This window comes from Oncorhynchus tshawytscha, linkage group LG17 (assembly GCF_018296145.1).
Source record: "Oncorhynchus tshawytscha isolate Ot180627B linkage group LG17, Otsh_v2.0, whole genome shotgun sequence".
Taxonomy (NCBI): domain Eukaryota; kingdom Metazoa; phylum Chordata; class Actinopteri; order Salmoniformes; family Salmonidae; genus Oncorhynchus; species Oncorhynchus tshawytscha.
In genome coordinates, this window is record NC_056445.1 from 2,534,281 (window position 1) to 2,548,645 (window position 14,365).

Here is a 14,365-nt window from a genome sequence, read left to right on the forward strand (position 1 = left end):
CTGTGGTAAAGTCGATTGGACATGATTTGGAAAGGCACACACCTGTCTATATAAAGGTCACACAGTTGACAGTGCATATCAGAGCAAAAACCAAGCCATGAGGTCGAAGGAATTGTCTGTAGAGCTCTGAGACAGGATTGTGTCAAGGCACAGATCTGGGGAAGTGGAAGGACTCTCAGACCATGAGAAACTAGATTCTCTGGTCTGATGAAACCAAGACTCTTTGCCTGAATGCCAAGCATCACATCTGGAGGAAACCAGGCACTGCTCATCACCTGGCCAATACCATCCCTACGGTGAAGGATGGTGGTGGCAGCATCATGCTGTGGGGATGTTTTTCAGCGTCAGGGACTGGGAGATTAGTCAGGATCGAGGGAAAGATGAACTGAGCAAAGAAATCCCTGATGAAAACCTACTCCAGAGCGCTCAGGACATCAGACTGGGGGCGAAGGTTCACCTTCAACAGGACAACAACCCTAAGCAAGACAATGCAGGAGTTGAGTGGCCCAGCCAGAGCCCAGACTTAAACCCAATCGAACATCTCTGGAGAGACCTGAAAATAGCTGTGCAGATGCTCCCCATCTAACCGGACAGAGCTTGAGAGTATTTGCAGAGAAGAACCGAAGAAACTGCTAAAATACAGGTGTGCCAAGCTTGTAGCATCATACCCAAGAAGACTCAAGGCTGTAGTCGCTGCCAAAAGTGCTTCAACAAAGATCTGAGTAAAGGGTCTGAATACTTATGTAAATGTGTGTTTTTTTTTTTAATACATTTACAAAAATGTCAAACCTGTTTTTGCTTTGTCATTATGGGGTGTTGTGTGTAGATTGAGGGGGTGTCCATTATACATAGCTTTGGGTGTGCTCTTGATCATATGGCAAGGATGTTGTGTTTTCATGAACAAATTAAATATTTTATTTTATACTACTAGTTGAAGATCCTCAAGCTCTTTCATGAGTTGAGCCTCCTTTTCCATCTTTTCAAGCTGAGAAACGACAAGGGAAAAAAATAAAACATGTTAGCACCAATTCTCTATTTTCAAGTAGAATATACAAATGTGTAAACTGGATCTTTATTGAATGTGTGTGTGACAGTAGTTTGTCAGAACAATACCTGGTTCTTTTGAATGGGTTTCCCAGTTGCTTGCAGCGCTTTCAGCTCGTCTATAGCTTTCAGTTTCTAGGAGTTAGTTTGAAATTAACAGAATTAACGTACAGCTAAGCCATTCTCAACACCAAGGGCAACACTTGACGTGGAACTTACTCAAGACTAATTTGTCTACAGTATGCTTGTGATAAATCCTTTTCATAGCAGTGAAAATTAAAAGGTCAATTACATTATGAAGTAAAACCTGCTACCCCAAAGACGTAAATTGAATCTGTAAAAATACTGTAAGGTAAATTTGGACGAAACACAAACAGCTTACTACAGGTACTTCAGCCACCAACTGATACAGTTACTACTGACTATTAAACAGTGACCATATTTTTTCACCTTCTTTACGTTCTTGATCTTCTTGTCAGTCTCTGGGTCGCCACAGGAGACTTCAGGCTGAGCACTGCTGGCGGGAGAGGGATCTGACTGGGGCTCAAGGGCATCTGGGTTTATCTCCTACACAAGCAGAAATCACAACTTGTTCAACCCTAGAAGGCTTGAAAACATCACAAAAATCACACACAACTTGATCGCTTACCTAACCACCTCCCACTCCTGATATCTTAGACAAGAGCAATTCTCCACTTCAGTCATACATTCCAGCACATTAGGAGAAGATTATGCAAAGTATCTGTACCTGTTTGGCTGCTTTCTTTGCCTCTCGTTTTTTCTGGTTCTTCAGAGCAGTCTTGGACAGCTGCTTGTCCCCGGTGGCGCCAGGCCTCATGTTCTGTGGAGGCTCCTCTTCATGCTGACAGAGAAAAGAGTGGATATTTACAGACCTTTTTCATCACTATTTTAGGTCTTCCTCTTCAGGGGTGGATTTAATACAATGCAACTTTATTTGGCCCTTTAAAAGGATAGTTCACCCAAATTCTATATTGGTTTGCTTACTCTGGAAGCAGTCTATGGATAAGGTAAGTCAGCAATCCATGCTTTGGTTCGCCTGCTAACTTTTCAGCATTTACAGCACAAAACCAAATGCTTGGTATCACTAATATTAGCATTTTACGTCCAAATCCTCCCAAAGTGTCTAAAATCGATTGTGGACTTCAATAAAGTTACTTAAAACATGGACATGAAACAAGAAAAATGCTAATTAAAATTTGATGAACTTTCCCTTTAAATGCTCATTTTTTGTTTTATAACTGAATGCCTACTGAAGAAAAAAACCTGACCCCTGGCCCTCCTCTACTTACTAGTTTAGAGCTGGCTGTGACCGGTTTATTCCGTAGGGCAGGTGGGCGGTAGGCCTGAGCTGGCTTGGACTCTGTGCTGCCCAGCTCGCTGGGTGCTGCCTGGTACTTCACCGGCCTCTCAGGGAACGTCCCGTCTGGGAAGGGCTGCCACACAGTCTCCCAGAGCTCTGTGCCCGTCGGTGTGTCCTGCTTGTACAGAACCGTGCCAGTGTAGTGCCAGATCTTGTAGCCGTTGCTGACACGTAGCCGGGGGGCGCAGGTCGACGTGACGACGTGTTCACCGTCTGGGCACCAGGCGAAGTGGGTGGAATCCGGCGCCTGGGGCTTGGACACCTGCTTCCACTTCTTGACATCCCACACCTCCATCTGGCCCCGTAGGTTCCCGAAGCCGGCCAAGACCAGGATGTGGCCCTGGGGGCTGTAGTAGACGGCATTGCGGGGGCCCGTGCCGAAGTCAAAGACAGGGTCGCACTTGAGGTTGTAGACAGTAGCCTTGGCGGGCATGAAGCCATAGACCACGCAGAACTCTGTGGAGCTTGGGCTCCATGCCACATCGTAAATGGGCCCGTTCTTCTCTGTTCACAACACAGATAGATACCATATGTTTACGAACCACAGAGCATCAGCTAAATTCATTTAAAATTATTCCTGGGTGTAAGCAGCGAGGCTCCGGGAGAGGCTCGAGCTGCTCAGTGTACAATTGCGCTCTGGTTCAATTTTTTAAAGAATGACAAGCTTCTCATGCCCGAGAACACTTGATAAATGCGGCATGTGCAAACGCCGGCAAAAAAAGGTACACGTCCATTGTAACAGGCTGACTACATCGCTCGCATCGCGTGCGTTGCACAATAAATTTAGAAATCTGTATTGTTAAATTATGGCACCCACCCTACTTGTGCATAACAATGAGCATCTGCATTGCCAAGGGCTAAAATAGAAGTCAGTTCTATTTGTGACGCAGATCACGCTGCAAGTCCTGCTTCTCCCATCTCCTCATTGGTTTATAGAAGCAGATAACCAATGAGGAGATGGCACGTGGGTGACAAAGACGAGTGAGGTCAGTGGCGGTAATGCACCTAATTTATGAAAGTTGCCAATCGCAATATAAAGTCAAGAGAAGAAAAGGCCTGGGAGGAGGAGTGATGACTAGAAATGAGTCGGTTGACTGTTTTGTGTGGATTCATTGGCAGAGTAGAGGACCTTGTGCATTTCAGGTAAAATAACAACTCAACGTTTATATCCCAGGACAAATTAGCTAGCAACAGCAAGCTAGCTATATAGGACAAATTAGCTAGCAAGTGCAAGTTAGCTATCTAAATTGCCATAAATGTTTCATGCTTTTCGACCTGCCCCCAAATTAATGTAATTGGTTCAGAGTTTGTTTTGATATTTTAACCTGCGTGTCGTGATCGCGTTTGGTGTAAGGGGACAAAATACATTTATGCAAGATGGCGCACGCGCGCAGCTGGTTTTGGTTCCGTGTTACAGATAAAAACATACCGAATGACCATCGCGCCAGTGCTGCTCCCCTGGTATTTACATATCTTTGCCTTCAGACGTACAAATAAATAAAGTGGAGTAAAAACATTATGCACTCACGTAGCTGCACCGCAGAAGTCTCCCCATTGGTGGCCAAGTAGTGTAAAGTCTGTTCTCCGTAGTATGAGGCCCCTGTTTTATCCACCTCTATGCTGGCCTGCACCAGAACCGCAGTGGCTGATTGAGAAAAAAAATTAAAAAGCCGTCATGGCATTAATCTTCTACAACAACAAACTTTTAGTATAACGCAAACGACACATTCTCCATAACATTTACTTAAATAAAATAATGTCAAATAAATGTTGACCAACCTTTTTTGTTCCACAGCATGGTCACCCTGTCAGCCTTAAAGAAACTCTTGTTGGCCAGAGCACAGGTCGGGCCACCAAAGTTGGGGTACTGGTATAGTCGGACAAACGAGGGGGCACCTTTGCTCCCAGGGACATAAACAGCCACCTTCAGCAGAAACACAGTGGCAAATGTCAATACCCTCTTCTACAGTCAGCTAACCAAACAGATATATGAATTGTTAAGTTTATCGGCAGGAAACAGAATAAAACAGAGGTATACCTTACTAGGCTGACTTCCTGGGGACAGCACAAACTCGGACACCTTCTGCAAGTGAAGCTTATTGGCAATGGTGCCTGGAAAAAGAGACAATTAACTAATACAAATATTGTTACTTTTATAATAGAATGTGCATAAGCACTACCTAGTGCTCTCAATAAATGCTTGGTTCTGTGTGTCACATCAGTATGGAGCTGCCATCATGGCTAGTTATCCATTGTTAAGGAGATCTCTTGACCTCAATGGGAATTCCTGGTTGAATAAACTTTAAATAAATAAAATCTATGTGGACAAGAACGGGGACGATAAAGATACTTACTAAAATCGTTGTTCTCAAAAAAATGAAGTTCATTGTTAACACTCCTGACCGCAATCTTCTCGTCATCTGACCAGCTTGGACACCTGTACACATTGACAAGACAAAAACAATCTGTTCAGAAAATAAAGGTCATGATGCAAACATATAACTAAAAACTATCATCATTTTCAGTTTCTATTCAAAGCAGTGAGGGGTGATAATGATAAAGTGGTGGCAGACATTATCTAGCCTTCCCAAGTGCATCATCTGTGTAACAGAGAATCACACTCACATGATTGGTAACCATCATTACGACCAGGAATACGACTTTCCCGAAGCAGATCCTTTGTTCGGACCTCCACCTTGGACATGGGATCTTATCCCAGAGGTCGACCCAAAACAAAGCGGTCGCCGCAGGAGATGCAGATGGAGCGACCTACTGGTCAGACTTGGAAGGCGAGCACACCTTCCACTGCTTCCGAGCATATTACTCTCCAATGTCCAATCTCTAGATAACAAGGTGGATGAAATTAGGGCACGAGTTGCCTTCCAGAGAGACATCAGAGATTGTAACATTCTCTGTTTCATGGAAACCTGGCTCACTCGGCATATGTTGTCAGTCGGTACAGCCACCCGGTTTCTTCACGCATCGCGCCAACAAACAAACATCTCTCTGGTAAGAAGAAGGGCAGGGGTGTATGCCTTATGATTAATGACTCATGGTATAATCATAACAACATACAGGAACTCAAGTCCTTTTGTTCACCTGACCTATAATTCCTTACAATCAAATTCCGACCGCATTATCTACCAAGAGAATTCTCTTCGGTTATAGTCACATATCACATATCCCCCCCCCAAGCAGATACCTCGACGGCCCTGAAAGGACTTCACTGGACTCTATGTAAACTGGAAACCATAGATCCTGAGGTTGCATTTATTGTAGCTGGGGATTTAAACAAAGCTAATCTGAGAACAAGGCTTTCTAAATTCTGTCAGCATATGGAATGCGCGACACGAGTTGGTAACATTCTGGATCATTGCTACTCTAACTTCCGCGATGCATACAAAGCCCTTCCCCGGCCCTCCCTTCGGCAAACAAAACAATGACTCCATTTTGTTGCTCCCAACCTATAGACAGAAAATAAAACAGGAAATGCCCGGGCTCAGGCCTATCCAACGCGGATCTGACCAATCGGATTCCCCGCTTCAAGATTGCTTCGATCACGAGGACTGGGATGTGTTCCGGTTTAGCCTCAGACAACACATTGCTAATAAACTCGCTCACCGCGTCAGATAGCGAGTTTATTAGCAAGTGCATTGGTGATTTTGTACCCACTGTGACTATTGAAACCTTCCCTAACCAGAAACCGTGGATTGATGCCAGCATTCGCGCAGAACTGAAAGCGCGAACCACAGCTTTTAATCATGGCAAGGCGACTAGAAACATGACCGAATACAAACAGTGTAGCTATTCCCTCTGCAAGGCAATCAAGCAAGCGAAGCGTCAGTATAGAGACAAAGTAGTCGCAATTCAACAGCTCAAACACGAGATGTATGTGGCAGGGTTTACAGTACAGTCAATCACGAATTACAAAAAGAAAACCAGCCCCGTTGCGGACATCGACGTCTTGCTCCCAGACAAATTAAACAACTTCTTTGCTCGCTTTGAGGACAATACAGTGCCACTGACACGGCCCGCTACCAAAGCCTGTGGGCTCTCCTTCACCGTGGCCAAAGTGAGTGAAACATTTAAACGCGTTAACCCTCGGAAGGCTGCCGGCCCAGACGGCATCCCTAGCCGCATCCTCAAAGCTTGCGCAGACCAGCTGGCTGGTGAGTTTACAGACATATTCAATCAATCCTTATCCCAGTCTGCTGTCCCCACATGCTTCAAGAGGGCCACCATTGTTCCTGTTCCCAAGAAAGCTAAGGTAACTGAACTAAATTACTATCGCCCCGTAGCACTCACTTCTGTCATCATGAAGTGCTCTGAGAGACTAGTCAAGGAACATATCACCTCCACACTACCTGATACCCTAGACCCACTCCAATTTGTTTACTGCCCCAATAGGTCCACAGACGACGCAATCACACTGCCCTGTCCCATCTGGACAAGAGGAATACCTACGTAAGAAGAAGAATGCTGTTTATTGACTACACCTCAGCATTTAACACCATAGTACCCTCCAAACTTGTTATTAAGCTCAAAGCCCTGGGTCTCGACCCCGTCCTGTACAATTGGGTCCTGGACTTTGACGGGCCGCCCCCAGGTGGTGACGGTATGAAACAACATCTCCACCCCGTTGATCCTCAACACTGGGGCCCCACAAGCGTGAGTCCTCAGCCCTCTCCTGTACTCCCTGTTCACCCATGACTGCGTGGCCATGCACAGTTCCAACTCAATCATAAAGTTTGCAGACGACAATACAGTGGTAGGCTTGATTACCAACAACGATGAGACGGCCTACAGGGAGGAGGTTAGGGCCCTCGGAATGTGGTGTCAGGAAAATAACCTCTCACTCAACGTCAAGAAAACAAAGGAGATGATCGTGGACTTCAGGAAACAGCAGAGGGTGCACCCCCCCCATCCACATCAACGGGACAGTAGTGGAGAAGGTGGAAAGTTTTAAGTTTCTCGGCGTGCACATCATGGACCAACTGAAATGGTCCAGCCACACAGACAGCATGGTGAAGAAGGCGCAACAGCGCAGAGTCAGGACATCCGTTTGAATGTCCCATCTGAAAGACGGCACCTTACGCAGGAAAATGTCCCCTTCACTGTCCCGGGACATTGGAATCTCCTTCGACCAGAGTGCCCCCTACTGGACCACTTCCAGCAGCATCTGATTTCCCATCCAGGGACCGAACAGGACCAACCCTACTTAGCTTCAGAGGCAAGCAGGGTGTTATGCTGCTGGCTAATCCTCTGTATTTCCTCAGATGGACAAACACACAGTAATAGACAACGGTGCAAACTCACCATCCTTGTACCTTCTTATGGTAGAGAGCCTTGAGGCAGGTCCCAGTTTGCAAATCCCACAGCTGCAAGTTGGCATCTCCCTGTGGGTTTTCTTGTGTCTCTAACAAGAGAAAGGAAAAATACCATTACATTACCTATTGTAAAGATGAGTGCTAGTGCAGCACAACCAACCACAAACCATACATTGAAATGGACATGACATTTAAATTATATCTAGTTCAAAACATAATACATTTAGACTCCCTAATTGTGTGCCTGCTTAAGGATTCTACAGACTACGCAAACAGTGACATACGGTCTGTCAAAAAAATTCAGCTGGACAAAAATTAATTGAAACTAAAGTACATAGAACTACTGTATGTAGAAAGTGATGCACCGTCGCTCCATTTGCGTAGTGTGTAGAGCCCTTTAGTCATTAATAGATTCCAGAAAAAGGCTAAGGAGCACAATTTCAAGAGTCAGTGCTTTCCATTTTCATCATCTAATCAAACCTCGTGTTAGAATTTGTATTTCAATGTAGTTATGTAAACTTACTGCTATACACCTGCCATGTAGCCAGTACAGTGTTCAGCGGAGAGAACGCCAACATTGCAGTCTTTGGAAGGTCAAATGACCTGACTTGTGAGCCATCTGCAACCTTCACAACAGTGACCCTGACAAACAAAACATGGGCATGACAACTACTGTGATCGGAACAGTCTCAACGCATGCAAAAGATTCCAATGCCTGAAGAAGTAGCCTACATGACGAATGTCACTACAGCATGCAGGGGTTTTATACTACTTTTGCATACTGATACATAGGGCTCGGGGCAAAAGTGGTGTACTATATAGGGAATCGTGTGCCATTTGGGATGCAGATTTAGTGCCATGATGTAGCTTTTCTTACTTCTCTCCATTGCACCATGCAAACAATGTCCCATCCTTGCTGAAAGCAACATATCTACTTTGCCGAGGGTCCCTGAAAATTAAAGGTTTAATAAGTAAAATTGCATTTGCAACACATGAACAGGGATTGATTTGGCTAACAATGTAACATTATGTTAAGTCTGATAGAACGGGAATGACCTTTGAAAATCTGCATTCTTCTCGCAGTTTGGTGGTCCACGGAGCAGCACTGTGCCGTCAGATCCCCGGACTGTGATCACAATAACAGCAGCAGTTAGTATAAAATCACTGATGTAATAGCTATGTAAGATTAACGAATTAGCTACATTATCATCAGCAGGAGGTAAATCTGATTGGAACGGAACTGGGCTTGCAAGATATAATACTACAGTGATGGGCTTGCAACATGCAAGCATACAGCATCTGGCAAAATGTTTAGAAAGCATTTGGCAAGCTTGTAACATTACTCTGACAAGAGCACATCAAAATCGAGTTGAAAGTAAGGAAATTATTCAACATTCCAAATCACGTGACAGTTAATAGTGGCCGTGGCGTATATTCTACAACCCAGGTTAACATCTAAAACAATACGTAAACAACAAATAAAGAATTTACTCTTCAATGAAAGAACCCACCTGCTAAGAGAGGTGTGGGGGGCGCCATGATGTACCGGAAAGAGAATAATCTGTAAAAGGAAATGCCAAAGTCTCAAGAAAAAAGGGGCGTGTTATTGGAACGTTGGCCACGTCATCAGAAAATTGTGTGACTAATCACTTTTTTTCTCCATAATAAATTCACTCCTACATTGAATGTTGTTTACTAACAAATACATGTTGAGCTATAAACAAATATGTTTTTATTAATCGCTTTTGGCCATGTTGTATTTTTTTCTATGAAACGAAACAACATTTTGGAATGACACGACCAAGGAAATGCTCTTCCTGTGTGGGAGTGGTCTACTTTCTGTGTACGTAGACAAACTCGAGACACGCTGCCCGGTGGATGCAGATTTCACTGAAGGACCAATGGACCGGTCGAAAGTGAGTCAAGTCCAACTCCCGAACTCCAGCTACGCCCGAACTCCAGCATTCACTCATCACTAAACGGCGATCGAGCTCTGAAAATTAGCCTCCTGTCTACATTTGACAGCTACAACTTCATAAGTAATCGATAGCTAAAAGGCTACAATAAGCTTAAACAATGGTGGCAAAACAGAGAATACGCATGGCCAACGAGAAACACAGCAAAAACATCACGCTGAGAGGCAATGTGGCCAAATCCACGGCAAGTTTTGAGATGCAATCAATCAATAGTCAGTCTTCTAGATGCATTTCTATTTTTCTTGAAAATAATAGCTTAGCTACTTGTTTGAAAGGTTTCAAAATATCTAAAAGTTTACTTCAACATTTTGATGTATCTAGATGTTGGTTTCTGATATTTCTGCAGAGAAATCCAGGTGATGACAAGGTGGCAGTGGGACCATGGCTTTTGGCCTTATTCATCTTTGTCGTCTGCGGATCAGGTAAATGCACATGTACCGTGTACACGAATGTTTATTTTCCAATTATGTATACAAACACATGTTATACATTATTGGTTTATTCCCCCATGTTTTAGAACATTTTAAATGTGTCGAGACCAAAGTCTCATAATAAACCAATTTGTGTTAGAGCGGCTAATATTACGTGATTCAGGTTAGGAGTACCCTATCCATAGACGCTATAACTACCTTTAGCCTATTGATGAATGTCTTCTTCTGCTTGGTCTGAACTAGCCCAATATGTACACTTAATGAGCTTACCATTAACCCTTCAGGTCCAAGGACCTTGTGCTATTTTCAGAGGTAGACTGGCTATAGCAGTCAAAAAATACATACTCTATAAACTTGAATCAATTCTCAATTGCGATATGGTTATAGAAACATAAAGCCTTTACTTTCAAATCGCATCAAAATAATTTCACAAAGGCAACACTGTTTTAAACCACCTTTATCACAGTTGCAGCCGACAGTATTTTTCAGTGACAACATGTTTCTGGCGACCTTCATCCTTTACACACAGGTGTTCAGAGCATGCTATAGATAACTCATTAGCACAGGTGGTCCCTTTGTCTTCCATAAACACCCACTGTAACATGGAGATATGGCTTTGTGAGAATACTAACCCTACAAATGTGGATATCAAGTTTTGTTTTTTGGAGAGAAAAAAAATATCTGATATGAAAGATAAGGTCCTCATGCTTCCAAAACCTTAACACAAGCATTTTGTGTTAATGTTCAGACTGAGTGTCTGGGCTCTTAACAAAACTCTCCCATAACAGAAGACTCCTTCATCATTCCAGAACTGAGAGTCATGATCAAGGGCTAGGTCTAAACCTGAACATGCATGGCTTGTGGTACAGTTTTGGAAACATATCAGTGAGAAATAACTTTAAAAATATATATAATAATTTACTACACATCTTTTTATAGGGTTTTGGTTAATGTTCCCACATGGCCTTGCCAGAAGATATCGACCCTACTGTTATGCTTATTTACACTGAGCTGAACTGAGGTCAGATTGCAGTCATAGTTAATAGTAATATTTGACGGTGCCGGACGAGATGGCTGCCGTTTTACAGGCTCCTAACCAATTATGCTATTGTGTGTTTTTTGACATTATTTGTAACTTATTTTGTACATAATGTTTCTGTCACTGTCTCGTATGACCGAAAATAGCTTCTGGATATCAGAACAGGGATTATTCTCCTCGTACTGGACAAAGATTTTTTTATTTAACGAGTCGGAGGCAAAGTTCCAAATCCCAGTCATTCGCATTAAGAAGAGACAGGGATATAGGGGTTGTAGGTCGGGGTGCCTTGTAAGAATCCGACACCGAGTGGGTAATCCGCCTCTACCATCAGTCCTATTAGCCAACTTGCAATCATTGGTTAATAAACTGGATGAGCTCCGATCAAGACTATCCTACCAACAGGACATGGTACTCCCTGTTCACTCATGACTGCATGGCTAAGCATGACTCCAACACCATCATTAAGTTTGCAGACGACACAAAAGTGGTAGTCCTGTTCACCGACAACGATGAGACAGCCTATAGGGAGGAGGTCAGTGAACTGGCAATGTGGTGCCAGGACAACAACCTCTCCCTCAATATGATCAAGGCAAAGGAGATGATCGTGGACTACAGGAAAAGGAGGGCTGAGCACACCCCCATTCTCTTTGACAGGGCTGTAGTGTAGCATGTTGTGGGCCAAGGAATTTGAAGCTCCCACCAACAAACTATCAACACACCAAGACAGTCGTGAAGAGGGCATGATGATGCCTATTCCCTCTCAGGAGACTGATAATTTGGCATGGGTCCTCAGATCCTCAAAGTTCTACAGCTGCACCATCGAGAGCATTCTGACTGGTTGCACCACTAGTTGGTATGGCAACTGCTCGGCCTCCGACCACAAGGCACTACAGGGGGTAGTGCGTATGCCCCCAGTACATCACTGAGACCAAGCTTTCTGCCATCCAGGACCGCTATACCAGGCGGTGTCGAGGAAGGCTCTGAAAATTGTCAAAGACTCCAGCCACCCTAGTCATAGACTGTTCTCCCTGTTACCGCACGGCAAGTGGTACTGGAGCACCAAGTCTTGGTCCAAAAGGTTTCTTAACAGGTTCTAGCCCCAAGCCATAAGACTCCTGAACTTTTTTTTTTTTTTTTTTTTTTTACACTGCTGGTACTCTCTGTTTATCTATGCATAGTCACTTTACCTCTACCTGCATGTACATATTACCTCAACTAACCTGTTCCCCCACACATTGGCTCTAGACCGGTACCCCCTGTATATAGCCTTGTTATTGTAATTTTATTGTTGCTATTGAATTATTTTTCATTTTAATTTGTATTTGTTTACTTCAGTTTATTTAGTAAATTCTTTCTTAACACTTTATTTTTTTCTGAACTGCATTGTTGGTTAAGGGCTTGTAAGTAAGCATTTCACTAAGGTTTATTATACCTGTTGTATTCGGCGCATGTGACAAATACAATTTTTTTTTATGGTAAATGCGTTCCGACCTCAGTGCAGCTCAGTGTAAACGAGTGTAACGGTAGGGTCGGTATCTTCTAGCAACCACACCGCCATTATCTCCGTGTTACAGTGAGTGTTTGCGGAAGACCACCTGTGCTAATTAGCTATAGAGCATGCTTCAAATACCTGTGTGTAATGAAAAAGGCCGCCAGAAACACGTTGTCATTGAAAAATACTGTTGGCTGTAACTACGATTAATCTGGATAACATAATGTACATTAAGTGTATAATTTGCATTTGTGAAATTATTTTGATGTGATATGAAAGCAAAGGGCTTCATGTTTCTAGAACTGTATTGCAATTGAGAATTGATTAACGTTTAGATGGAGCATTTGGCTGTTTTGGCTGCCAGAGCCTGTCTACATCTGAATATAAAATAAGATCCTTGGATATGAAAAGGCGCTGCATGGTCAATCTGACGTCTGCATTGGCCGTGCAGTATTTACGGTGATACGGCCTCTGCAGAAGTCTGGGCATTCATACTTCTTGCTCTTCATGGAGCATCGCAGGCAGAGCTGTTGTCAAGGAAGTGAGTTTGTGTTTAAACAGGACCTCCCACCTATCGTCAACGAGTCATCTCAATGTGTAGCTATACGAAGCCTTCTGCATTGTTACACAATTTGGGAGGCGCATGGCGATGAGTACAGAGCTCAATTTGGCCTCTACATGCCTGTATGCTGTACAGTAACACAATAGCTAGTAGGCTACTGCGAATAGGAGCACAATTCATTTTTCAGATTCATCACATTCTAATCAGTCCTCCTGTGCTATTTGATAGAAGCAGTATGAGCATTTTAATACAAAGGCTCTATCTAAAGATAAGATGGGCTTGTGTTTGCGGCGTCATATCACAAATGTTTATTTCCCTTCCACAAGTGGGATAAATGAATCAGTAAATCAAGAGTACATAAACCTCAATTTCTGTAATGTGATTGAGGGCCCTATTTACCCCCCCAACGTATCAAATGCTTAATAGTGTGCTCTGATATTTTGTTTCAGCAATCTTCCAGATCATTCAGAGCATTCGAATGGGAATGTAATATCAGGATCCCTACCGTCATCACCTCTTTCCAGCATTCCTCTACACATCAAGTGGTTTCATGGTGCCTCACAGGATCAAAGATGATCAACTACCATCTGTCCATTCCTTTTTTCCTATTTCTCTTTTCCCCTTTTTGGCATTGCCAAACGGGGAAAGCACACCCTTGTCATCTTTGCCTTACATAACTGAGAAAAAAGATTGGAGAATGATTGAAGGATTTTGTTTCAGGGAACTACATGGGTATTTGTACAGTGATGACTGCTGTATGTGTCGATTGATGTGCCAAAACCAAATGGAGTGAATTTCTGATATTCTCCTGTGGTATAAATTCCAGAACACAAGACCACAGTGACTTAATTCTAGATCTAAACTCTTAACTCTTCTTGGTTGTACACGGACAGTATCTGGTGTCTTATAGCCTTCATATTATAATGAATATTATGTGATGCCTTTTCCGGATTTCTTCAGTCAATGAAACTAAATGGTCTTTTGAATCAGAAGATTTTTGCTAAGACAAAGACATTCACTATTTCTGCCTAAACAAACCTCTAAAACAAATTAAAAAGGTGTATCCTTGTTTGACATGTTATTTTCTTGAGGGGCTGCATACCCAATAACATT

At 43.2% G+C, this 14,365-nt stretch overlaps 2 protein-coding genes across 2 annotated transcripts; one reads left to right on the forward strand and one right to left on the reverse strand.

Moving 5' to 3' along the window:
• Nucleotides 1-487: 487 nt before the first annotated feature.
• Nucleotides 488-9,350, reverse strand: LOC112236848 (eukaryotic translation initiation factor 2A). Its single transcript, XM_024405446.2, has 14 exons — nucleotides 9,264-9,350; nucleotides 8,809-8,878; nucleotides 8,630-8,701; nucleotides 8,276-8,394; nucleotides 7,742-7,841; nucleotides 4,780-4,862; nucleotides 4,464-4,537; nucleotides 4,205-4,349; nucleotides 3,954-4,070; nucleotides 2,355-2,929; nucleotides 1,793-1,906; nucleotides 1,495-1,611; nucleotides 1,114-1,179; nucleotides 488-985 (listed from the first exon to the last, which is right to left on the reverse strand). Exons 1-14 carry the CDS (start codon nucleotides 9,289-9,291, stop codon nucleotides 920-922), a joined length of 1,746 nt encoding a protein of 581 aa, XP_024261214.1. The 5' UTR covers nucleotides 9,292-9,350; the 3' UTR covers nucleotides 488-919.
• A 232-nt stretch (nucleotides 9,351-9,582) lies between these two features.
• On the forward strand, nucleotides 9,583-14,323 carry LOC112236851 (stress-associated endoplasmic reticulum protein 1-like). The gene is made up of 3 exons (XM_024405450.2): nucleotides 9,583-9,912; nucleotides 10,075-10,150; nucleotides 13,702-14,323. Exons 1-3 carry the CDS (start codon nucleotides 9,829-9,831, stop codon nucleotides 13,740-13,742), a joined length of 201 nt encoding a protein of 66 aa, XP_024261218.1. The 5' UTR covers nucleotides 9,583-9,828; the 3' UTR covers nucleotides 13,743-14,323.
• Nucleotides 14,324-14,365: the final 42 nt, after the last annotated feature.